General features: G+C 55.4%; 1 protein-coding gene and 1 pseudogene across 2 annotated transcripts; both read left to right on the top strand.

Annotated features, from left to right (window-relative positions):
• Positions 1 to 655: 655 nt before the first annotated feature.
• On the top strand, positions 656 to 11,832 carry SERPINA1 (serpin family A member 1). 2 transcript variants are annotated; one of them, XM_042940694.1, is made up of 5 exons: positions 656 to 746; positions 7,140 to 7,798; positions 9,184 to 9,454; positions 10,764 to 10,911; positions 11,579 to 11,832. In XM_042940694.1, the coding sequence occupies exons 2-5, from the start codon at positions 7,144 to 7,146 to the stop codon at positions 11,813 to 11,815; spliced, it is 1,311 nt and encodes a 436-aa protein (XP_042796628.1). In that variant the 5' UTR covers positions 656 to 746; positions 7,140 to 7,143; the 3' UTR covers positions 11,816 to 11,832. The 2 variants fall into 2 exon arrangements, with proteins under 2 accessions (XP_042796628.1, XP_042796627.1); XM_042940693.1 differs by lacking the exon at positions 656 to 746 and adding an exon at positions 2,691 to 2,778.
• Positions 11,833 to 21,338: 9,506 nt separating this feature from the next.
• On the top strand, positions 21,339 to 23,086 carry LOC122222674 (annotated as a pseudogene).
• Positions 23,087 to 23,889: the final 803 nt, after the last annotated feature.

Genomic DNA, 23,889 nt, shown 5'->3' with positions numbered 1-23,889 from the left:
ATTCTATCCCAGCTCAGTTTCCCCAGATCATCCCACCCCTTCTTCCTGGATCAGGAGCCCTCTGCCACCAGCCTGCCCGCCCGCGCTGAGGCTGCAGAAAATCCTAAGACAGTGGGGATGGGGGAGTAGGAGGGCGGGGAGGTAAGGAAGAGTTGAGCGTGGAGTCCTGATTCGAACGGGACAGGGTCCCTGAGCCCCTCATGTGGCCCAGCCCCTGCGGGGACGTCTGGCATCCCTTCTGCACCCAGCCAGAGTCCGGGACATACACCTCTGCCATACACGCAGACCCTTCTCAGCTTCTGTGGGGGTCTCATTGGGCATTTGTCAGATGGCTCAGTCCTCCCCTCCATGGCTGGCCCTGGAAACCCACCGAGATGCTGGGGCCAGGCCGTGGGCTAGGAGGGGGACTGACACCTGTTGTCTCCTTTAACACTCTGAGCCCAGGGCCACCCTCCCTCTGACAGAGGCTTATGGACACAGCCAGAGGAGCAGGTGACAAGCAGGACTGCCTGGGCCAGGAAGGGCTGACTGGCACCCGCCCGGCTACCCACAGCTTTGTGCTGGGCGGCTTCCTGTCCCAGTTCCCCGCCCCTCCCAGACCTGCTGCCTCGGACACCCAGAGTCTCCTTCCTCCGAGGCTGGTAGAGACCGTGCACTCCTCCGGGTGCACCCAGAGTCTCAGAGGAGGCAGAGGAGGCCAGACTGTCACAGGAGGTGTGGAGGCCAGCACAGCACAAGGATCACAGGTAGAGGGGGCATGGGGCGGTCCCTCCCACCAGCCCCGAGGCCACCGGGCCGGGGGAGCCAAGCTTGGCAAGAGCATGGACGGGGGGGGGCACTTGGTGTTGTCCATCCACTCCCTGCAAGAGGTGGGGGGCGGGCAGCTGGGGTTGGAAGGAGGGCATTGTACAGATGGAGAAACTGAGGCACGGGGAGAGGAGGAGATGCTCGGGAGGTATGGAGGTCAAGTCTCGCCTCAATCACAGCCCAGCTCTCCGAGCCATGGGGGGGGGGGGGGGGGGTGGTGTAGAGCCCCAGGGAGGAGGTGTCCAGCCAGCCAGCTGAGGGGAAGGAGCCCGAAGCCATATCATGGAAGTAGGGGGGCAGGATGGGAGTGGGGCTTCTTCCCCTCTCTGAGCTTGTTCTGCTCTGTATGGGGGCTGGCAGGTGCTCCCCTCACAGGGTCACTGAGAGCACTGGATGGGAGAGCCTGGGGGGGATAGTCCTGGAATGCCTCCCTCCCCCACAATGACACCAAGGAAAGCCACTGGCACGAGGTAGGGCCCCCATCACAAGGGCTTACTGAGCACACCCGACGTTGGGCTCTGAGCTAACCTTGAACTACGGCGTTGAATCCTCACAGCGGCCCATCGAGGCGGGTACTGTTGCGATCTTCATTTCACAGGTGGGGAAACTGAGGCACGGGGAGGTTAAACAGCTGCTCTGAGATCTCACAGTCAATGAATGGGGGAGCTGGGTTCCCGGGCCTGAACCCGTGTCCCAGAGGAAACTACAGGTCGTCCGCCTGGCAGAGTCCCACACTTGGGACCAGGGGAACGAGAGGAGGGACAGAAACGCACTCACCCACTCATCTGCCCCTTCGACAAATGCCCGTAGAGCGCCTATCCTGCGCCAGGGACCGTCAGGGTGCACAGAGAGGGGTTGAGGTCTGCCTTAGGTTTCTAAAGGGATCACGGTCAAGTGAGGCCCTGCCAAGCCTCTGCCCTGTCCCACCGTCTCCACCCCCAGCGGCGCTCCAGGGGGCTGTAATAGCCCCAGAACAGGGCCACATGCCCAGGAAAATCCAAGCAGCTTGTGAACCACATTCCTCTGCCGGGAGCCACACCCAGTGGAAACAGTAACAGGCTGAGGCTGGCCAAGAACTAAGCCTCCTCCTGCCCGGAGAAGCCTGGAGAGCAGGGCTGAGCAGAGGGCTGTGCGGGCCAAACAGAAGAGCCCTCTGTGCACCGGGCACTTTATAGAAGTGGTCGCGTACGTCCCCCGACACCCCCGCTCGGAAGCCGGACTTCCAAACCCCTACGATGCAGACAAAAGCCCCTCCTGGTTCAGAGAGGTGAAGCAGCTTGCCTGAGGCAGCACAGCCCTTCTTTATCGATTTGCCATCTGCCCCCTGGCCTGTGCCTGTGGCCGCCCGTGCCAGCCCAGAGCGGCTGTGTCAGCATTGGTCAGGGCCCGTTTACCCCTCAGGAAAATCGAGAGGGTTTTCGCATCTGGGGCTAGCTGGCTGACTATGGACGAGCAACCTCTCCGCTCCAGACCTCAGTTTCCCTGTCCACCAAATGTGCTTTTAACTTCCCCGCCCGCGCCCAAGGCAGCAGCGCGTCTCCAGCAGGAGGCATCTCAAGGTGGCTCCTTGCCACCAGTGGGGCAGCCACTGAGAACTCCCCAGGGGGAGGGTAAGCCACCAAAGTGATGCTGTCCCAAAGAGTGCCTGAGTCATGCCCCCGCCCCCACCCCCACCCCCGTGGATGCAGGACGCTGTGGTTTATGAGCTGGGCACAATGACTCCCTTTCGTGTAGGGAACAGAGGGCTGCGTGCCATCCAGACAGAGCACACAGGGGCCGTGCGAGTGGGCAGCTCAGAACTGGCCTATGGACTTAGTCCCTATTTGCTCCTCTGATAACTGGGGTGACCTTAGTTAATATTCACCAGCAGCCTCCCCCGTCGTCCCTCTGGGTCCACTGCTTAAATACGAGCCACAACTAGGCTCTGTCTCCTCAGCCTCGGTCACCAGCCCCGGCCTGGGACAGTAAACCGTAAGTATGCCTTCCACTGGGGGAGCCTCCGGAGAGGCCTCGGGGCCCCTGCACTGCCAGGCAGGCCGCGGGAATGCAGAGAGGGTGGCACAGGCCGGGGCCGGACCCCCTGTCGTCACAGCAAGAGCAGCCCTGGAGCTCCTTTTCTGCTCCCAAGCCTGCCCAGGGCCTCCCGAGGTCCTACTGGAGAAAACACTGGCCCTCTGTGAGTGGTGTGGACGTGGGACCCCGGGAGGGAGGTTGGCAGAGCTCTTGTGTCCTTCCCATGGGCTGCCTCCTGCAGGGCTCACCGCCTTCCCTATGCCTGGGGGCGTATCTTCTCCCCGCTTCTAAGGATGAGAAAGATAAGGCCCAGAGAGGGACAGTGGGGAGCCCGGACTCATATAGGGACCTTGGGGAGGCAGGTGGGACCGGAGCCCAGAGTTCCAGCCGTGCACTCCATCCTCCGCGGATATGCCCAGATCAGAACCACGCTGGGCTTCCCTGTCCGTGGGCTTCTGGGCGCCCTCGCTCATGGTGCAAGATCCAAAACCCTGGGAGGGCACCGTCCTCAGGGCTCAGAGCTGTGCTCCTGACCCTTTGCGGTGGTTACTGAGGTTATTTCCATTTTACAGATAAGGAAGTCAGGAACAGAGAAGTTTAGAACTTGCCCCAAATCACACACTCTCCGGGATTCAAACTGAGGCTGCCTAACTCCAGAGCTCACGTTCCCAAACCTCCTCCCCGTGCCAACATAATTGTCTCGGGTCTTGGGTGCCAGCTGGGGAATGGGAAGCCTGGGCTGGCCTCGAGGCCTCTTTGATGCTGGGGGACCCTGGACCACTGCTCAACCTCTCTGTCCCCTTGGACAAACCGTAGACAGCTTTTGCCCTCTTTCCCCTCACCCCACCCCTCCAGCCTTGATCTCCAGAGCACGGGAAGGATAAAATGTCTCTGTCATCGGTTTTTGGAGACAGAGGCTACAAAAATGGCCAAGGCCACCAGACTCCCACGTGGTGCTCCAAAAGGTCCATAACAATATCAGTAACGGCTGAGGCTCCCTGGCAGCTGACAGTGTGTGAAGCATTTCTTGGCACTTTGCACATATTTAATTTGCACCGTCGCTCCATGAGGAAATGCACGTGGTCATCTCCCGGAAACGGAGATTCAGAGAGGTTAAGTAACTTGCCCAAGGTCACACAGCTGATATCGAACTGAACACAAGCCTTCTGGCCTCATAGCCTCTGAGCTTAGCCACAAGCGATGCTTCCCCCCTTCCCTGAGCCAGACCACTCCACCCATTTCCTGTTTCAAGGTGTCTGGCTTCAGCTTTGTACACAGAGAAGGACTGACGGCCAAGTTCCGGAATCAAAATGCTTAGTTAAGATGAAATCCCAGATTCATAAGCAACCAGGTCTATGGCTTTCAGTAAGTTACTTAACCTCTGTGACCCGTTTCTCCATTTCTAAAACGGGGCTGATAGTAATTCCCACTTCGTAGGGTAAGCTTTGTCGGGGACATTAGATGACACAGAGACAGTGAAACACCTGGTATTTACTGGACCCGATGACAGTGACGGTGACGCTGAGGCACAGGTTTGGGCACAGAATTGGATTTAAAATTCTCTGAAACTCAGAGGCCGTTCATTGCTGAGCACGGACCCTCTTCTCTGGTCCTGGGCAATATGGCAACCGGCCAGGAAGAGACCTGCCAGTTTTTCCACTTGAACCCTACCTGTGCGTAGGTATGAGGGCGTCCACACCTGGCAGGTGCCCGCCCACCCGTCACCTTGTCTGCACCTCACATCTGCCACGTACAGGCATCTTCCCTCGGCTTTACAGACAGGAAGCCAGGGGTCAACGGAGTGAAGTCACCTGCCCAAGGCTATCGCCCACAGGTGGTTGAGCTGAATCACACCTGGGCTTATTCAGGGCCAGGTTTTAGCAGGTGGTTGATGCCCCAGTGGCTTGCCTGGACCCCACTGGGTCACCCGGGATCATTCATTTTATGCTTGTGGGTGGAAATGGTATTTGACTAGGCAAAGAGATGGCTCTCTTCACGGGCCCCCTCCCTGGCAGACTGCTCCCACCTGCACTGGATGCCGGAAATGTTGCCATGACGTCCTCATTCTTGAGGTTTAAAGCTCGGTCTCTACACCTCCGAGTGCCTCCCCGTCCAGGACACCATCTTCCCCAGCATCAGGCTCTGGGGGCGCCGGGTGCTGCCTTTGACAGAAGGGCGTGGAGAAAGCAGAAGGCTGGGGGCCCTGAGTTGGAAGGAGCAACTGAGAGGCAAAGGGAAGCCAAGAGGAGGCTCAAGCCCCACGTCAGCGTCCCCCGGGGCCCGGTTCTGACGCCCACAGAGTCTGAGACCCGAGGACACGGCTGTCTCAATCTGCCGTTCAAGTGGTAGGGAAACCAAGGCTCGTTCCAGCTCTGCCACTGATTCGCTGTGTGGCCTTGGCAAGGCCCTGACCCTCTCTGAGCCTCAGACTTTTTACCAGAGTAGGCGATGTTACACGCACCGAGACGGCTGTGCCCACGACGGCGGCGGCCCCTCCTCAGCCAAGCCCCCCAGCCAGCAGCTCCCTCCTCCGAGGGAGCCTCTCCCACCCCCCACCTCCCCTCGCCCCACCCCTCACTCCATTTCGCATCAGCAAACCCAGACCACTGCTAACCGAGAATCCAACGTCAGTGCAGGGGAAACTCATTCAGATCTCCCCCCACCTGGATTTCTACAGCTGCGTGTGGTCGGTCATATTTGGATTATTTAGAGCCACGAAGGCCAGGAAAGGGGTGGTGGAGAGAAGCCAGTGTTGTGCTGGGTCTTGCTGTTTTGTCCCAAAGACACCCGTAAACGTCGGGGAGGCTACACGAGACCCAACGTTTCTTATTCCCAGCTTTTTCCCCTCCGGGTTTCAAATTCCAACTTTAAAGATTCCTCTGCCTCTTTGTGCTTGATGGTTTTCGTTACATGAGAAACAGCTACCTGATGTGGCCGTGGGCACGTCTTCCTCTGCTCGGGCCTCAGTTTCCCCACCCGTGAAGACAGAAGGTTGTGCTGAGGGGGTGCAGGCTGGCGGCCCGTGGCGGGGCCACATCTGGGGCAGGGGGAGCTCAGAGGGGCAGGGCGGGCTCTGGGTCGCTGTGAGTGATGTGGACTGTGACCAGCGCCAGGCAGAGCCTGCTCTAGCTGGTTCAGCCATGAGCCTTGCTGCTTCCTCTTGTGTCCCCAGAGCCAGGGGACCCATGTCCGTCCCCGGCCTGCCCTCTGAAGGCCTCTGGTTGGCAGCCCCTGCCAGCCGCCAGAACCCGTCAGGGTTCAGTCTGGTGTCTGACTTACTTCACCGGATTCTCCCAACAAGCTCACTCTCTATAGGAGGCAACAGGAAAACCAGAGAGACTGAGTGGCTTGTCCTGGTCACCCAGCTGGTAGTGACAAAGCCCACCTTAGAACTCAGGTCCGTCGGAAAAAGAAATGCTTTTTCAACGCCTACCCCCCTGCCCCACGTACGCGCACAAACCCCTAATCTACTGGGGAAATCAGTATGTCGACCGTCCACGTCACCGCCGACCCCAGCTTTGGGACGGAGGTGTGGCGAGGATGTGCGGGTAAGCTGGCTGCAGGGACTGGACCCCCTTCACGTGGCCGAGGCCCCAGACCCCTGTGGGGCTGGCTGTCCTTCAGCTCCGGCAAAAATGCTAGGGGCTGAGGCTCACCCTGCGTGCTGAGTGGGGTCGGCCCTCCGGCCCCTTGTGACCTGGCTGTGTGTCACTGGGCGAGATCTCGCCCCCTCTGGGCAGCAGCCTCGTGTCCGGTAAATAAAAAGAGTTCGTGAAAGTGTTCCCGTTCCAATCCAGTCGTACCTGAGCCTGATCCGGCCCATTTCCCGGGTTAGTGTGCACAAATCTCCCGTGCTCATTGTTGCCTTAGTTTCCCCTTTTGTGGAGCAGGGACTGTGGCACACAGGCCACTGCGGGTATTAGTGCCACTGCCAAGACCCAGCCTGCCCGGGTCTGTGATTCCGGGCCTGCTACTTTCCTGCCCTGTGGCCTCGGGCAGGTGACTTAAACCTCTCTGGGCCTTTGGTCTCCTCATCTGTAAATGGACGATTGTCATATGCCCTGGGTCACAGGCCATTACAAGAGGGCCAGAGAGGGGACGGCAAGGGGCTTACAAGGGGGCCTGGCAGGTGGGGAGCCCTGTAGAGCCTCTGCTGCTGTTCCGTCCTCCACGATGAGGGCGAAGGGAAGTCCTCGGCACTGGGCCGGCACACGGGAGGGGTTCGGTAAGCTCTGGATGCTTCCCGGGATGTCAGTCAGTGGCGGGGGCACTCAGCGTGCGGCCTGACATGGGCGTGGTGCCCCCTCTCTGTCTCGCAGGACGATGTCATCCTCCATCACGTGGGGCCTCCTCCTGCTGGCGGGTCTGTGCTGCCTGGTCCCCTGCTCCCTGGCTGAGGGTCTCCAGGGAGACGCTGTCCAGGAGACGGTTGCATCCCAACACGACCATGAGCACCACGAGGCGCCAGCCCGCCACAAGATCACCCCGAACCTGGCTGACTTCGCCTTCAGCATGTACCGCCAGGTGGCCCATGAGTCCAACCGCACCAACATCTTCTTCTCCCCCGTGAGCATCGCCGCGGCCTTTGCGATGCTGTCTCTGGGGAGCAAGGGTGACACTCGCACCCAGATCCTGGAGGGCCTCGGTTTCAACCTCACCGAGAGAGCAGAGGGTGAAGTCCACGAGGGCTTCCAGCAGCTTCTCCACACCCTCAACCGGCCAGACAGCCAGCTGCAGCTGACCACCGGCAGCGGCCTGTTCATCAACGAGAGCGTGAAGCTTCTGGACAAGTTTCTGGAGGACGTCAAGAACCTGTACCACTCAGAAGCCTTCTCCATCAACTTCGGAGACAACCAAGAGGCCAAGAAACGGATCAACGATTACATAGAGAAGGGAACCCAAGGAAAAATTGTGGATTTGGTCCAAGAGCTTGACAAAGACACAGTTTTTGCTCTGGTGAATTACATTTTCTTCAAAGGTAAGGTTGTAACAGCCACCTGAGCTGACTCCCACGAGAACGTCCAAAAATAGTCTCAAACACACAGTTCTTAAACTTGCCGTGGCAGGGCAGGGTGACTAAATCAGTGCACCTCTGCCTATGTTATTCAACTAAGGTCAGGGGACGATGGGTGGGACAGTCAAATCGTCCTCTTCTCTGCAGGACTTTTCAGAGCCTTTAACGTCCTAGTGTACGTTGTCAATCCCCAGCAGGGAGGGAGGTGAAACAGGCAGGCTTAGCAGAGCGTATGAAGGGAAGGGGCGTTCTGGGAACACACTTCTGACAACTCCAGTGCGGTGGAGGGAGGGACGGCTCTGGAGACAGAAACACCAGGGTGCAAACCTTTCCTCTATCGCTTATTAGCTATTTGACTCTAAGCTATTTGACTCTAACCTCTTTGAGGCTCTGGTTTCTTCTCTGTAACGGACACATAATCATGCCCTTGTTGGCGGGTTTCTGTGAGGACTGAACAAGTTACAAAGAACATGGGGCTGCCTGCTCGCGCAGCAGGTGCCCAGCTGAACTTGAACCTCAGCCTGGCCTCCTCCCTGAGGGATGGCAACGTGGAGGGGGGGGGGGCGGTGGAGGGTGCCTGCAGGCCCCAGAGGGCACTCCAAGGCAGTGGAAATGGCCTGGGGCAGGGAGGTAAGAGCAAGGCCAGGGATGCCTCCTCCCCGCTGCGGGCTCCTCGCTCTGGAGGCAAGAGTGTGATGGAGAGCACGGGGCCAGAGCGGGCAGATGTTAGGTCCCAGCTCTGCTGTGTGACTTCTGGTGGGTCTGGCCCTTCTCCGGCCTCAGTCTCCATCCCTGTGCAATGGGGAAGTTGGGCACAGGGGTTCCCAGGGCGCCCTCCCTCTGGGCCTGGCCCGGACAGTGCTGCTGTCTCGGTGCAGTGGAGGGGAGCTACCCAGGCATCGCCATTCTGCCCAGTGGTCCAGGGAAAGGCTTGGGGTGGGGGCGAGAGCGATTTCCTGAATGATAAGAGCCGCCCGTTAACAAGGGGCAGGGAGACTCCCACAGGGACGTGCCGAGTATGACTGATGTCAGTAATTTTCATTTAGCATCCCCCAAGCCACCCTCAAATACGTGAGCAAGAAATACAAGTGAAAATGCTCGCTTTACATATCCAGACTGGCAGGCCTTAGCCTTGATATCAGAGACCTTCTGGATCCTCCTCCGGGCTTGCATTCTTCTCTCCAACGTCCTTTCGGTAGACTGTTCATGGCAGCCCCCATTTTACAGGTGGTGACACTGAGGCTCGGAGAGAGGTTGTCTCACCAAGGAGACTCGGGGCTTTTTTATCCCACCCTATTGTCCAAACCTTCCGCCACCGCCGGCTGAAGCCCACCTTCCCTTCCCTCCAGGCAAATGGGAGAAGCCCTTCGAGCCCGAGCATACCGCAGAGGAGGACTTCCACGTGGACGAGGACACCACGGTCAGGGTGCCCATGATGAGCCGCCTGGGCATGTTCGACGTCCACTACTGCGACACGCTCTCCAGCTGGTCGCTGCTCATGGACTACGTGGGCAACGCCACCGCCTTCTTCATCCTGCCCGACCAGGGCAAAATGCAGCATCTGGAGGAAATGCTGAACAGGGACATCCTGGCCAAGGCCCTGGAAAAGAGACATTCCAGGTGATTCCCAAACCAGAGAACAACCCGGGAGCCGCCGCGTCCGGCCGGGCCCCAGGGAGGGAGGGCGGCCCCACACCCCGTGCGCCCCACGGGGGCGCCCCACAGCGGGGCAGGACCTGGTGTCCCAGACCCAGGCTGGCATCGTTCAAACCGCACCGGCCGGGCTCCGTGACGGGACGGTGCCCGCGGTGAGGAGGCCAGAGTCCTGTCCTTGGGGACTCGCTTCCCCACCGGGGACACCGTCCCTTCCCGGTGCCAGCACACTGCCCTGGGAGGACCACGGAGGGAGAGGTGGGCTTCTGGCGAGGGGGGCAGCGGATGTGGAGTCAGAGCATACAACGCCCGGGGCCGGACGGGGACAGCCTGCCTGGGGTCGGCCGGGAAGGCAGAGTCCCCGGGGAGGGACGCTCGGGCGCACCTTGGAGCAAGGTTTGGGCTCCTCTGTCACTAGACCGGTGTGGACTGATTGGGTCCCCGTAGTGAGGTAACGCGTGAGCGTGCACCCCAAATTAGTGCATAAAACGCCCAAGCCCTCGTGACCTATTTTATCCTCCACACGACGACAAGATACACGCACGTATAAATGTAGCAATGGGAACGTATATAAATAATCAAGTCAAGTACAATTCATACATGAAACTGACACCCAGAAGAATACATAATAAGCATATCCGTGCTTAAGTGAATATAAAGACACGAAAGAGCATAAGGGTACAATTAAAATAGTAGGTTTTAATACCTCCTCACCCCACCCCCACCCCCCACTCCTGGGCTGCCTGCGCCAGAGGCTGAAAGAAGAATCAGGCGGTGCAGAAACCGGATCGGGTCGAGCGGAGCCTCAGGGCCAGTCAGCTCGCTCTGGCAGACCCTGCTCGGGGCCACACGCCGGCCCCACGGAAAAGCAGAGCGGGGCATTCGGCCCATGGGCTCACGCATGACTCGCCGAGCAGATGTCCCTCCACACTCACCCCACGTTCCCCTGGGATTCGGGCTCTGGGGAGGTCCCGGTCTGGGGGACACCTGACCCTGCAGGGCAGTGCGCTAAGCGCTCCCCAGGGGACTTCCTGGAGGGCTGCTTGAAGGAGGCAGGAGGCGGCATCTGACACTTTGCAGGACAAGCCATCCCTGTGATTCTACATCCTCTGACCCCGGGGGGGAGGGGGGGAGTGAAGGAGCTAGAAATGGAATAACCCGTGCACACCTCCAGCCCTCCCGTGGGTGCAGGGCGAGGGCCACTGACAGGGAGAAACAACCAGAAATGAAACGCTCAATGCTGTGAAACGCCTTTGTTTCCGAACCGTCGTCACAGGTCTGCCAATTTACATTTGCCCAAACTGTCCATTTCTGGAACCTACGATCTGCAAACCGTCCTGAGAAAAATGGGCATCACCAAGGTCTTCAGCAACGAGGCGGACCTCTCAGGGATCACTGAGCAAGGTCCCCTGAAGCTGTCCAAGGTGAGTGTGTCCCTGGTGGCCATTGGCCACTGGTGCGTGTGGGGGACAAAGGGACACAAACACCTCTGCAGACTGAGGTCCCTGACGAGCGCCCTGGATCCACTGAGACTGGAATGTGGGCAGGTGACAATGGAGGAGGTGGCCTCACGGGCTTCTGGCACTTTAGGGACCTCCTCCGCACTTGTGGCACTGACCCTCTGGGTCATTTTTGGCCAGGGCCTTCCCTTCTTTGGGCCTCGATGGACCCATAGTTACAAAGACAGGCTGGGGCTCAGGGATGTCAGAGGACTTTTGCCCCTGTGTCTGTGACACTGGGAGCCATTGGCCAATCACTGAGTCGAGCTGAATGAGTGATTTTGCCTGAAGATACCATTTTTTCAGAAAATTAAAGGTGACTAAAGCCACAACCGCAGCTCAAAGGCTGGCTGGGAACTGAGTGCCTGGTGTGGACCAGATGCAACGAAGGTCCCTGTCAGAGTCCTGGGCCCCAGGGCGCTTGACATCAGGGAGGGAGGCCATGGATGGGGAAGGACAGGCCAGGTGGAGAAAGGCCCACGTAAGCCCCTCCCTGGGCAACACCCCCCTCCTTGGGCCTCCCTCCCAGGGCTGGGTTGGGAACGGCAGCCCATCCCCACTCAGGACAGGCCGCCGTGCTCTCGCCCTGTAGGCGCTGCATAAGGCCGTGCTGACCATCGACGAGAAAGGGACAGAAGCCGCTGGGGCCACATTTATGGAAGCCATCCCCATGTCGATGCCCCCAACTATCCAGTTCAACAGGCCCTTTGTGATCATCCTCTACTACAGAAACACCAAGAACATCCTCTTCGTGGGAAAGGTGGTGAACCCCACCCACACAATACCTGGCTTTCTGGATTCAGCCCCCTCCCCAGACGACAGACATTAAAGAATGATCCGGCCCAAGCTTGTGTGTGACCTCCTTCATCCTTCACCCGAGTCTCCCCTTCCATCCCCCGGCAGTGTGTGGAATGTGGGTCACAGCAACCTTTGGTGTCCACTGTTTACTCTCTGTCAGGCCTTCCCACTGTCTGGGAGGGGTGCTGGGCTGGGGCGAAATGTTTGCCCCGGTCACTCTGGAAAAGCTCTAGGCTTTCAGTCTTATCTGGGGGTCCCCGAGGGGACATCACAAGGGCTCAGATTCCAGCCCCCAGCCCCCGGCTCCCACTGGGCTCCCCCCGCCCCGCTGGTGCTCACAGCGCCCCCCACGACAGCCCCTCCCCCTGCTGCCCCTCAACCTCGAGGCTGCCTCCCTGTTGCTTCCAGAACCTTCCACTCACACAGGGGCACTGAGCTGCCGCATCTCCAGCTGCAGAGAGAGAATACTTGGTTCCTTTCCCTCATCCCGCCTTCCCACCCGAGCCAGGCTTGGGCTCCTACCAGTCAGAGCTCTTTCCTGCAAAAATCTATGGCCGATCTCTCCTGGCAACTTTTTCAGTGGGGCCGGACTGGGAACACGCGCTTCTGCCCTCGTTCTTCCTTCTCTGCTCCTGGAGAACACATTACTCCTAGAAGCAGGTGGGATTTCTACCTGCTCTGCTCCCCACATGGGCCTCTGGGTCTTGGTCCGTGTCACCTGCTCAGACTAGTCCCGGGCTGCCAGCAACACCCCCCCCCCCGCCCCCCGCAAGACACTTAACCTGTGTCCTCTTCTACCTAATCATGTGGCCAAGTTGTGAACGGCTCTGGAAAGTCATCACAGTGGTCTGGCAGGACCCCCAGCCTGAGGGAGCCAGCGCCCTGGGCTCGCGGGAACGTGCTCGTCCTGTGGCCGGTCTGCCCCACCCCGTACAAATCTAGTGATGCCCCCCTGAGCCACTCGCTGGGGCGCACGTGTCTCTAAACAACTACGTTGTCATAGGAGATGCACCTCTTTTAGGTCAAAATGGCCACGTAGGTGCAATTCCACGTGGCTCAATATAATCACGATCCTCCTGCCTCCCAGATAAGTTCTGATTTTTCTACCGTTCTGATTTTTCTCAGCCTGGAGACCTCCAACCTCCCCAGATTCCATTCACGATACAACCATTGTCCAACACCCAGGGCGATGCCAGAGTGAGATTAAGTTCAAACTCTGCAGCGTCCCAGCTGTGTGACGTCAGAGAAGTCACCGAACCTCTCTGGGTCTCAGCAGCCTCACCATGGTCGTGACACCTATTTCTGAGTTGGTGTGCACTTTGGACCAGGTACTCAAAAAAGGCTTTGAAAGGAGAGCTGAGGGGGCTGATTTTGACTCAGGTCATGATCCCAGGGTCGTGGGATTGAGCCCCATTTCGGGCTCCGCACTGCCCCTCTCCTCTGCTCACGTACTCTCTCTCTCTCAAATGAATAAATAAATAAATAAATACATACATACAGGAGAGCCGATCTGGGTGCCGATGTAAGGGACTACATTTGTGACATTCATGAGCTCTTTCTTTTCTTTTTTTTTTTTTTTAATTTTATTTTAATTTTTTTTAACGTTTATTTATTTTTGAGACAGAGAGAGACAGAGCATGAACAGGGGAGGGGCAGAGAGAGAGGGAGACACAGAATCGGAAACAGGCTCCAGGCTCTGAGCTGTCAGCACCGAGCCCGACGCGGGGCTCGAACTCACGGACCGTGAGATCATGACCTGAGCCGAAGTCGGACGCTTAAGCGACCGAGCCACCCAGGGGCCCCACATGAGCTCTTTTTATAAGCCCGGCACCCCTTGAGGGGCCAGTCAAGCATTTTCCTATATAATCCTCATGGCAGCCGCTGGTGGAGCTGCTCTGCTCTCATACGCCCATTCTCCAGAGGAGGAAACTGAGGCTCAGAGACGCTGGCTGTCTTGCTCAGGGTCACGGAGCTGGTCAGTGGCAGAGCCGGCTTCAGGAACTCTACTTGTTCTTGCAAACCTCAGCACCTCACCCACACTCCCTCCCCCAGACACCCACAAGCTGAACTGCTGCCTGAGGCGTGGGAAATGCTGGGGCCTGCAGCCACGCGCCTGAGACGCCTGCGTGAGAAAACACCGTGCAGCCCAGAGGAAGAGCGGCGGATCGGTTGGAGCTCTCCCAGCCCTCTTGACAACCGACGGCAAGCCACCTGCGTGCCACTGCGTGCCCCCCCTCTGCCCCCCAGTATTGAGGAGGTCAGGGGACAGATGCAAAGGCCCGTTGGAACTCTGGAGTCCAGGAAAAGAGCAGGAAGGGAGGGAGCTAAGGGCACTCACCTAAGACACACCATCCTCCCACTTCTCAGAATGGCCTGTCGTCACATTAGTCTGGGCTCTGGTGGCCCAAACCCGATTCGAAGTAGCTGCGGGTCCCCAGGCGGGGGATTCATCGGCCCGTGAGAACCACGGGCCCGCTCGCGGGTGGGAGAAACATCAAGGCAACCTCGTCCTTAAGGACGGGAGCGTGGCGCCAATCGTGCGGCTCAGACATACGCGGCCGTTTGGCCTGTTCTTTAAAACGTATTCACTGTCGGGGCACCTGGGTGGCTCAGCCGGTTAAGCGTCGACTCTCGATTTCTGCTCAGGTCGGGATCTCACGCTTGTCAGACGGAGCTCCGGGAGGAGCCCCGAGTCGGGCTCTGCGATGAGCGAGTAGCCTGCTCGGGATTCTCTCTCTCTCTCCCTCTGCCCCTCCTCTGCTCCTGTGCACTGACGCTCTCTCTGTCTCTCTCTCTCTCTCTCAAAATAACAGACATTTTTAAAAAAATCTTTTATGTTTATTTATTTTTGAGAGACAGAGAGAGACACCACAAGCAGGAGGGGCAGAGAGAGGGAGACACTGAACTCAAAGCAGGCTCCAGGCTCTGAGCTGTCAGCACAGAGCCCGACGCAGGGCTCGAACTCACGGACCGCGAGATCATGACCTGAGCCGAAGTCGGACACTTAACCGACTGAGCCACCCAGGCCCCCTGATAATAGATGTTTTTTTTAATATTAATTTATTTTTGAGAGAGAAAGCAGAGGAGGGGCAGAGAGAGAGGGAGAGAGAGAGAATCCCAAGCAGGCTCCCAATGTCAACACACAGCCTGACACAGGGCTTGAGCCCGTGAACTGTGGGATCGTGACCTGAGCCAAATTCAAGAGTGGGACACTTAACTAACTGAGCCACCCAGGCGCCCCAAAATAATAAGCATTTTTAAAATAATAAAATAAAATAAAATAAAATAAAATAAAATAAATGTATTTGCTCTCTAGTCTGACCTTTGGAACCAGTCCCTGAAGGGCGCAGGCTAAGAATCATTATCCCTAATTTATAGATGAGGAAATGGAGGTCCAGCAGGTTAGAAGACCTAGATATCAGGTGCCTGTCAGAGTGGCTAAAATGAGCAAATCAGGAGACTACAGATGCTGGCGAGGAAGTGGAGACACGAGAACCTTCTTGCACTGTTGGTGGGAATGCAAACTGGTGCAGCCACTCTGGAAAACAGTGTGGAGGTTCCTCAAAAAATTAAAAATAAACCTACCCTATGACTCAGCAATAGCACTGCTAGGAATTTACCCAAAAGGTAAAGGAGTGCTGATTCATAGGGGTACTTGTACCCCAATGTTTGTAACAGTGCTTTCAGTAATAGCCAAATCGTGGAAAGAGCCCAAATGTCCATCAACTGACGAATGGATAAAGAAGATGCGGTTTATATATACCATGGAATACTACTTGGCAATGAGAAAGAATGAAATCTGCCCATTTGCAGCAACACGGATGGAACTGGAGGGTATTACGCTGAGTGAAATAAGGCAGGGAGAGAAAAACAGATATCATCTGTTTTCACTCATATGTGGAACTTGAGAAACTTAACAGAAGGCCATGGGGGGAGGGGGAGGAGAAAACATAGTTTCAAACAGAGAGGGAGGCAAACCCAAAAGAGACTCTTAAATACAGAGAACAAACTGAGGGTTGACGGGGGGGCGGGGGAGAGGTGAAAATGGGCGACGGGCATCGAGGAAGGCACTTGTTGCGATGGGCACTAGGTTGTTGTATGAATCACTGTAATCTACCCCCGAAACCAAGAGCACACTGTATACATTATATGTTAGCTAACTTGATGGTAAATCATATTTAAAATTTTGTTTTAAATATTCACTAGTTAAAATAAAATAAAACAATAAAATAATAAAAAGTAAATAAGGGGGGGGTGGAAAGAAAGTAACTAATACTAAAAAAAAAGAAAAAGAAAAAGAAATCAGGTGCCTCACTCAGAAATCAGGTGCAGCACAGGCCTAGAAATCAGGTGCCGCCCTCAGGCCCCGGCGGGAGTGAGGAATATGTATAAGTAAACAGTGATGTCTTTGGTGGACCATCATCACTAGTCTCGAAGTACGTCCTGAGTCCTAGAGCTCTGAGGTGACTTTCGGCATTAAAATGCTAGGATAAAAATGTCCAAGGCAGGGTGAAAAGCACACAGAATTCTGGAGCCTTCTAACTAGCATGGAGCCACGAACAGGGCTTTCGATGGCACCTCCATCTGAGTGGGCCTCAGTGCCCGTCCCTGCAAAATGGGGACAGTGAGACCTAACTCGCTCAAAGTTTCTCCTATGGCTGACGGCCGGCCGTCTTCGGCCGTGGCGCCGGCTCTTGCCCGATATCAGACATCCGACTGCCGATTCTGAAAATAGCGGTCTGTGGGGGCTGGCTTCCCCTGTCTCTTCATCTGCTGGCAGGAAAGTAAGAGGGACGAATTACAGATATTTGCACATTTTGTTACGGAGGACCTTGGCTTGGGAGTCAGGTGGCCCGGGATCTTGCCGCAGCTCTCCTATGAACGAATGTGCTCCCTGGGAGCTGGGGAAGTCACCGCCTCTCTGTGAGCCTCACTTTTCTCATCAGTAAAATGGGAGCACTAAGGCCCCTTGGGTCTTGATACTCTGCAAGACGCTAACTACCTCCGGGCAGCCCCATCTCGTTCTTTCCCATGATTCCCCGGGGCCTGGGCGCTTGATAGGTGCCTGTTTGTCTTCTTTCTGTGCCTAGACAAATGGACTTTGGGGTTCCAAGGACATGATTCAGCTCCCAAGGTGAAGATTCCAAGGGCTGGGACCTTGGCAGTAGTAATAAGCCCGGTGACGTCAGGTGGCTGAAGTTTCTGGAGGTCAACCACGTATGAGGCACAGCCCTAGGCTCTACGAGAGTTGTAATCCCCTTTTTCCTCTCGACAGCTCTGTGAGAAGAGTATCAAGGCAAAATGAACTCTTGGTCTCGTGTGACCGGGGGGCCCCCATCATCCACCCTTCAGACGGCCTCGTGCCTGCCGTTCGCTGGACGAGGCCACTTCAAAGAACAGCAAGGCCCTTTGATGGTATCGGGCACTCACCGGCTGCGCTCCGGAGGCTCTCGGCCTTATTTCCTGCAGCGGGGGTGGCTGTGGGCCCCTAAGACTGAGTGTCCCAGCCCCCGAGGCTGCCCTGTGAGTAGACGAGGCCCCTCAGGTGCGCCTCCAGCCTATCTAGCCTCTCTGGGGAATCGGCGCCTCCTCCTGAGCTGACACTGGTTAGAGGCTGGGCCACTGGGCCAGGATTGTTATCTCCCCTCGGCAGAAGGGAAAACTGAGGCACAGACAGGTTCAGCTCCGACTTGCCAGGGTCAGGATTTGCAGGCGGGCACAGCCAGTGGGGAGGCTGGAATCACGCCCTTCAAACGCTCTCAGCGTCTCCTAGGCCCGCTTTGATGATGCGTCATGGTGCATCATGCATGGGCGGGTGGGGCTGCTCAGGGGTTACTTTCCCCTCTCCCCCACTTCCCAGGCTTGGAAAGGACCCTGTAGCCCTGATGGTCTTCACCTGTGTCTCTCCCACCTACAGGTGGCAGGGACAAGTCCCCTTGGAGGGCCCCCTTCCGTGTTCTCTAACACGCTTCTCTAACGTGCTTCAGGCTCCTTCTCTTACCTGGTTCCTTCTAAAGCCCAGCCAGAGCCAGAGTCCTTGGCCTTGCCCTGCAGACTCCATGCCACCCACTTAATTATCTTACTGGAGAAAGCGAATGCCCTTTCAGCTTTTCCCCATGGTAGCCTGCTCAACCAGATTTCCAAAGGATGGCCCATGGTCCCCCCACCCCTGCTCCCTGGCCCCCGCCCTCCTGCACAGTGGACCCCGGCCTTGGTCTTGTCCTTGGACCTCCTCCTCTGAAAGATTGAGATGTATTCATTAACTCCTCAGATAACCCTGCTATCTTGTCCGTCACCTTGTCCCCTTTCTTATCTGGGTTCATGGCCCCGTCTCCCACTCGTTGGCCCCTCACTGGTTGTAAAAGCTTTCATTTGCGAAACCTACCACCCTCACCCCTCTAAGAATTATCTCTCGGGTTCCTCTGGCCATGCGTTTCTTTCTTTTTTTTTTTTTTTTTTTTCATTTTGTACTTGTTATTTCATTTATTAATATATTGCAATGATTTCCTATATATTTCACTATTTTTTTAACGTATGGCTTAAAAAACTTATATCTTAGTCCATCACTTATAGTACCGTAATCTGTTTAACTAGTTTTATATATCTGGTCATTTGGATGTTTCCAGGGTTCACCTATTATAAATAATGCCATGATAAACGTGTGGATGCTGAGATTTTGTGCATCTAGTTGATATTTGATTATTTTCTTAGGATAGATTTTTTTAAAGTGACTTCATTATTGATTTCCGAACTTTTCGTTAATCCTTTAATCTTTTCTTTTAATAGAATGTATTGTCAAGTTAGCTAACATACAGTATACACAATGTGCTCTTGGTTTTGGGGATAGATTCCTGTGATTCAACCCAATGTTTAGAGCAGCGTTATCAACAACAGTCGAATTGTAGAAAGAGCCCAAATGTCCATCAACTGATGAATGGATAAAGAAGATGTGGTTTATATATACCATGCAATGAATACTACTTGGCAATGAGAAAGAATGAAATCTTGCCATTTGCAACAACGTGGATGGAACTGGAGAGTATTATGCTAAGTGAAATAAGTCAGGCAGAAAAAGACAGATACCATATGTTTTCACTCATATGTGGATCCTGAGAAACTTAGCAGAAGACCATGGGGGAGGGGAAGGGAAAAAAAAACTTACAGAGAGGGAGGAAGGCAAACCGTAAGAGACTCTTAAATACAGAGAACAAACTGAGGGTTGATAGGGGGGTGGGGGAGAGGGGACAGTGCTGTATGTAAGCGATGGCCATGAGTTTTGATGGCTAGCCTGGCTTCGCTTGCTTCTCCAACAATCTCATTTCAAAGACTGGGCTCAGAGAGATTAAAAGCGTTTGTGCTGGGTCCATTGCTAGTGAGTGATCGAGGCAGGTTAGAACCAGGTCTGCCCGAAGCTAAAAAGTATGATTTTCACTACCTCCTTTCCCCACCACCCCTCTGTCACTGGAGGGACCAGCGTCTCCGAGACCCCTGCCATCCAGGCATAGGGCTGGGACTCAGGCGGTGTCTGGGGAGGAGGGGGGGCGGGGCCAGGGGAGTTGACTGCAGGAACCAAAGACAATTTGGGGGCTGGGACCTGGGACTCACCATGGGCCCAGCTCAAGAAAGGCTTCTTGGGGTGCCTGGGTGACTTTGTCGGTTAGGTGCACAACTCTTGATTTCGGTTCAAGTCGTGGTCTCACGGTTTGTGGGATGGAGCCCCGTGTAGGGCTCTGCACTCACAATGCAGAGCCTACTTGAGAGTCTCTCTCTCTCTCTCTCTCTCTCTCCCTGTCCCTCACCTGTTTATGTTCTATCTCTCAATATAAATAAACTTGAAAGAAAGAAAGAAAGAAAGAGAGAGAGAGAGAGAGGAAGAAAGAAAGAAGGAAAGAAAGAAAGAAGGAAAGAAAGAAAGGAGGAAGGGAGGAAGGGGGAGGGAAATAAGGAGGACTGAAGGAAGGAAAGAAAGAGAGAGAGAAAAGCTTCTAGGGGCTGCCGCCGTATGTGACTGTATGTCGGGCACAGCCCCCACACTCAGAGGAGCTTGTCATTAAGCTCCCAATGGCAGAAGGACCCCAGGAGCATCTGGGTTCCCAAAGTGACAGGTGAGGAGATCTGCTGTGGTCTCCTGAAGGCCCGACATGACATGTCAGAGCAGAATCCTGGTACCCTCAGACAGGGCCCCTACCCAAGAAGCATGAACACCCCAAACCAAGTGGATCCAGTGAATACTTTGGCCCCAGTGAGCAAGTTGGGACTCCCTTGACCCGAACCTGCTCTGAAATGAGAAGTCTGTCCAACTAGGGAAAAGGAGGCCTCCTAAGTGGGCCACGTGCTCTGAAGCCCTCCTCCCCCTTGCACAAGGGCACTTTGACCCCAGGGGGCGCCGAGCAACGTCTGGAGAATTTTTGATCGTCACCCCTGGGAGTTGGGAGGTTGCTATGGGCAGCAAATTTTGTCTAGGATGCGTCTAAACGTCCTACAATGCACGGGACAGCCCCCCCACAGCATAGAGTTTTCCAGCCCAGAAGGTCCATGGTACCGAGCTTGAGACCCCTGACGCCCTGTGGGCTCAGCCCTCAGATGCAGCCAAGTTCCCGCTTCAGGGAGAAAGTTACCAGGTGAGCACCCCCGTGTGCGGAGCACCAGCCCAGGGGCATGGAGACCTGTCTGGTGCCAGCTCTGCCTGACCAGCTGTGTGGCCTTGAACATGTTCCTGAACTGCTCTCCCAGCCTCAAGCCGCTGAAATAAGTCAACGTCTGTGAGTGCCTTGAGGGGTGAGGGCCCTCAGTGCTTTTGCGAGCCGTATCCGCCAGGCCCGGAATGCTGGAGGGTCGGCTAATAACCAACTCCAGGCTCAGAGGACCTGTTCCATGACGGCTGTAGCAGCTACGAGAAAAGGGACGTTGAAGTATGGAGTCAGGGAGAGTCTGGACCACGGTCGGAGGCGGGGGTGGTTCTGGCTGTGTGTCATTGGGCAAGATCTTACCCTCTCTGGGCAGCAGCCTCATGTCAATGGGGACCAGTGGGGGACTATTCCAGATCTAGGCATCCCTGCACTTGATCTGACCTGCTCCCTGGGTAGTTGCACACCTGTACATTATGTTTCCTGTGCCTCAGTTTCCTCTGATGTAAAATAGGGGCCGTGGCACTTGCACACAGGCCACTGCGGGTGTTAGTGCCACTGCCAAGACCCAGCCTGCCCGGGTCTGTGATTCCGGACCTGCTACTTTCCTGCCCTGTGGCCTCGGGCAGGTGACTTAAACCTCTCTGGGCCTTTGGTCTCCTCATCTGTAAATGGACGATTATCATATGCCCTGGGTCACAGGCCATTACAAGAGGGCCAGGAGATGAGATGGCAAGGGGCTTACAAGGGGGCCTGGCAGGTGGGGAGCCCTGTAGAGCCTCTGCTGCTGTTCTGTCCTCCACGATGAGGGCGAAGGGAAGTCCTCGGCACTGGGCCGGCACACGGTAGGGGTTCGGTAAGCTCTGGATGCTTCCCGTGGTGTCACTCAGTGGCCGAGGGACTCACCGTGTGGCCTGACGTGGGTGTGGTACCCCTTCTCTGTCTCGCAGGACAATGCCATCCTCCTTCACGTGGGGCCTCCTCCTATCGGCAGGTCTGTGCTGTCAGGTTCCCGGCTCCCTGCACACGCTTCCAAGCCCCATCTGCAGGCACCCTCCCCCAGCATAGCCCCCAAACTGGCCAAGTGTGCCTTCGGCTCGCACCATGAACTGGCTCATCACTCCAACAACAACATCATCTGCTCCCCCATGAGCGTCGCAATAGCCTTTTCGATTCTCTCCCTGGGGACCAACGGTGACACTCGCACCCAGATCCTGCAGGGCCTAGATTTTAACTTCAAGGAGACACCTGAGGCCAATATCTAAAAGGCTTACAGCGTCTCGACAGCCAATGCCAGCTGACCGCCAGAAGTATACTATTCATCGACAAGAATTGGAAGCAAGTACATACGTTTTCGGAGAATGTCAAGAAGCTGGACCCCTCAGAAGCCTTCTCCGTCCACTTCAGAGACAACAAAGAGGCCAAGAAATGGATCAACCAGTATATAGAAAAGGAAACCCAAAGGAAAACTGTGGATTTCATCAAAGATCTTGACAAAGACACGGCTCTTGTTCTGGTGAATTACATTTTCTTTCATGGTAGGTTTTACCCCCAGCTTGCGTTGGTTCAAAAGGAAACATGCAAAAATGTTCTTAAATATTTAGTTAGTAAACTTTCCTTGACGGTCAGGGATGGGATAGGGCAGGTGCAGCTAAGCATGTGTTATTCAATTTCCCAAACACAACAGGTGACATACTTTCCACCATCAACTAAGGTCAGGGGATGACAGGCGGGACAGTCAAATCATCAGTCATGGACAGTCATGGACTGCCCAGGTGATGGGAGAGGCTGAGGCCTGAGTATATTAGGCACAGAGAAGGGGCCAGCCCCTGGGGAGAAAAGGATTAAGGAGTTGTGTTCTCAAGATGGTTGGGTAAGTAACATGGCCAGCTGATGGAGCCCAGAATTACCAGATAAAGAACTTTCACTTACTAGTCTCCATCCACACCCACACATGCACACCATTCACACATGGAAACACACACACACACACTTCTAATGAGCACCTACACTGAATGAAACTCCCAGCGTGAAGCACATTTGTGGCCCCGGGACATCATATTGGATAGCTCTGATTTTCCCTTTTAGAAAACCAAGGTTTCAAGGATACCAGTCATCTCTTTGAGGTGACACAGTTAGCTAGTGGGGAAAATGGGATGGAACCCAGATCCTTGTGATGGAAATTCGTATCTTTTCCACTACACCATGATAAATCCGTTGTGAGTCCTGTGGTCCTTTAGTAAAAACGCCCAAATAGTAGACACCCAGCCAGCAATACTGCTTATTTGCCATTGTTTTCATTTTTATTTCAAAGAAATGCTAGAAAGACCCGGGTCTTTGATGGGCCTTCGGAAACATCCCTCCCTGGAACCCCCAAGACAGCTCTCATCCCATCCCATAGGGCCCTGTTCCCAACTCCAGGTGGGGGAAGGTGTAGCCCGTCTCTGCCTCAAATAGCCCCCTGTGTCTCTCCCCTCCATGCCATAAGGCCTAAAGCTGTGCTGAGCATCGATGAGAATGTGACAGACTATTCTGGAGCCACGCCTTCGGAAGGGAGCACCTGGTCTAAGCATCTGTCCGTCAAGTTCAACAGGTCCTTCTTAGTCGTCATCAAGGATGAGAGTACCAACATTCCCCTCTTTGTGGGAACGATGGTGAACCCCGTGCGAAAATAACTGCCTGAGTTCAACCCCGCTCTTTCAGGCCGGGCCCCCTCCCTAGACGACATTAAAGAATGGTGGGCCTGGCCCAAGAGTGAGTGTGATGAGCCCATTCCTAATCTTCTTGTCTCGGGGTCTCCCTTTCCATGTGTAGAATCCAGGTCCCTGCAAGTGTTCACGTATCCACTTAATTCATACGCACTGGGCACGCACACTGTCCAGGCCCTGTGCTAGGCAAGATGAAATGTTGGCTGAAACCCACAATTTATTATTTTGTCTTATTTTATTTTTATTTGAGAGAGAGAGAGCATGAACAGGGAAGAGGGGCAGAGGGGGAGAGAGAGAGAGAGAGACAGAGAGAGAGAGAGAGAGAATCCGAAGTAGACTCCAGACTCAGCATGGAGCCCAACATGGGGCTCGATCTCATGATCGTGGGATCATGACCTGAGCCGAAATCAAGAGTCCGACGCTTAACCGACTCAGCCACCCAGGAGCCCTTGAAACCCACAATTTAATAACAGAGATGGAAAGCCACAAATGACAGGAGATGGGCTTCTCTAGGAGTGGGACAGGACACCTAATTAATAGCCTAGGTTTCAGTAGAAGAGTGACAAAGAGAGAAAGAGGCAAGGCCAAGCCAGGCAGATCACTCAACAGGGAGGAAGCTAAGGGGTCTGCGCTCATGTGGGGATCAAAATTAGTCAGAGTGTTAAAGGCTCACACCCACCTTAAACACTGGTGTTTGGACTTCTGGTCAGATCACACAATTAAACATAAAAATCATCAATTGTCCTGGGGGCACCTGGGTGGCTCAGTCA

Source organism: Panthera leo, chromosome B3 (assembly GCF_018350215.1).
Source record: "Panthera leo isolate Ple1 chromosome B3, P.leo_Ple1_pat1.1, whole genome shotgun sequence".
Taxonomy (NCBI): Eukaryota; Metazoa; Chordata; class Mammalia; order Carnivora; family Felidae; genus Panthera; species Panthera leo.
This window is presented reverse-complemented; position numbering and strand designations above follow the sequence as displayed.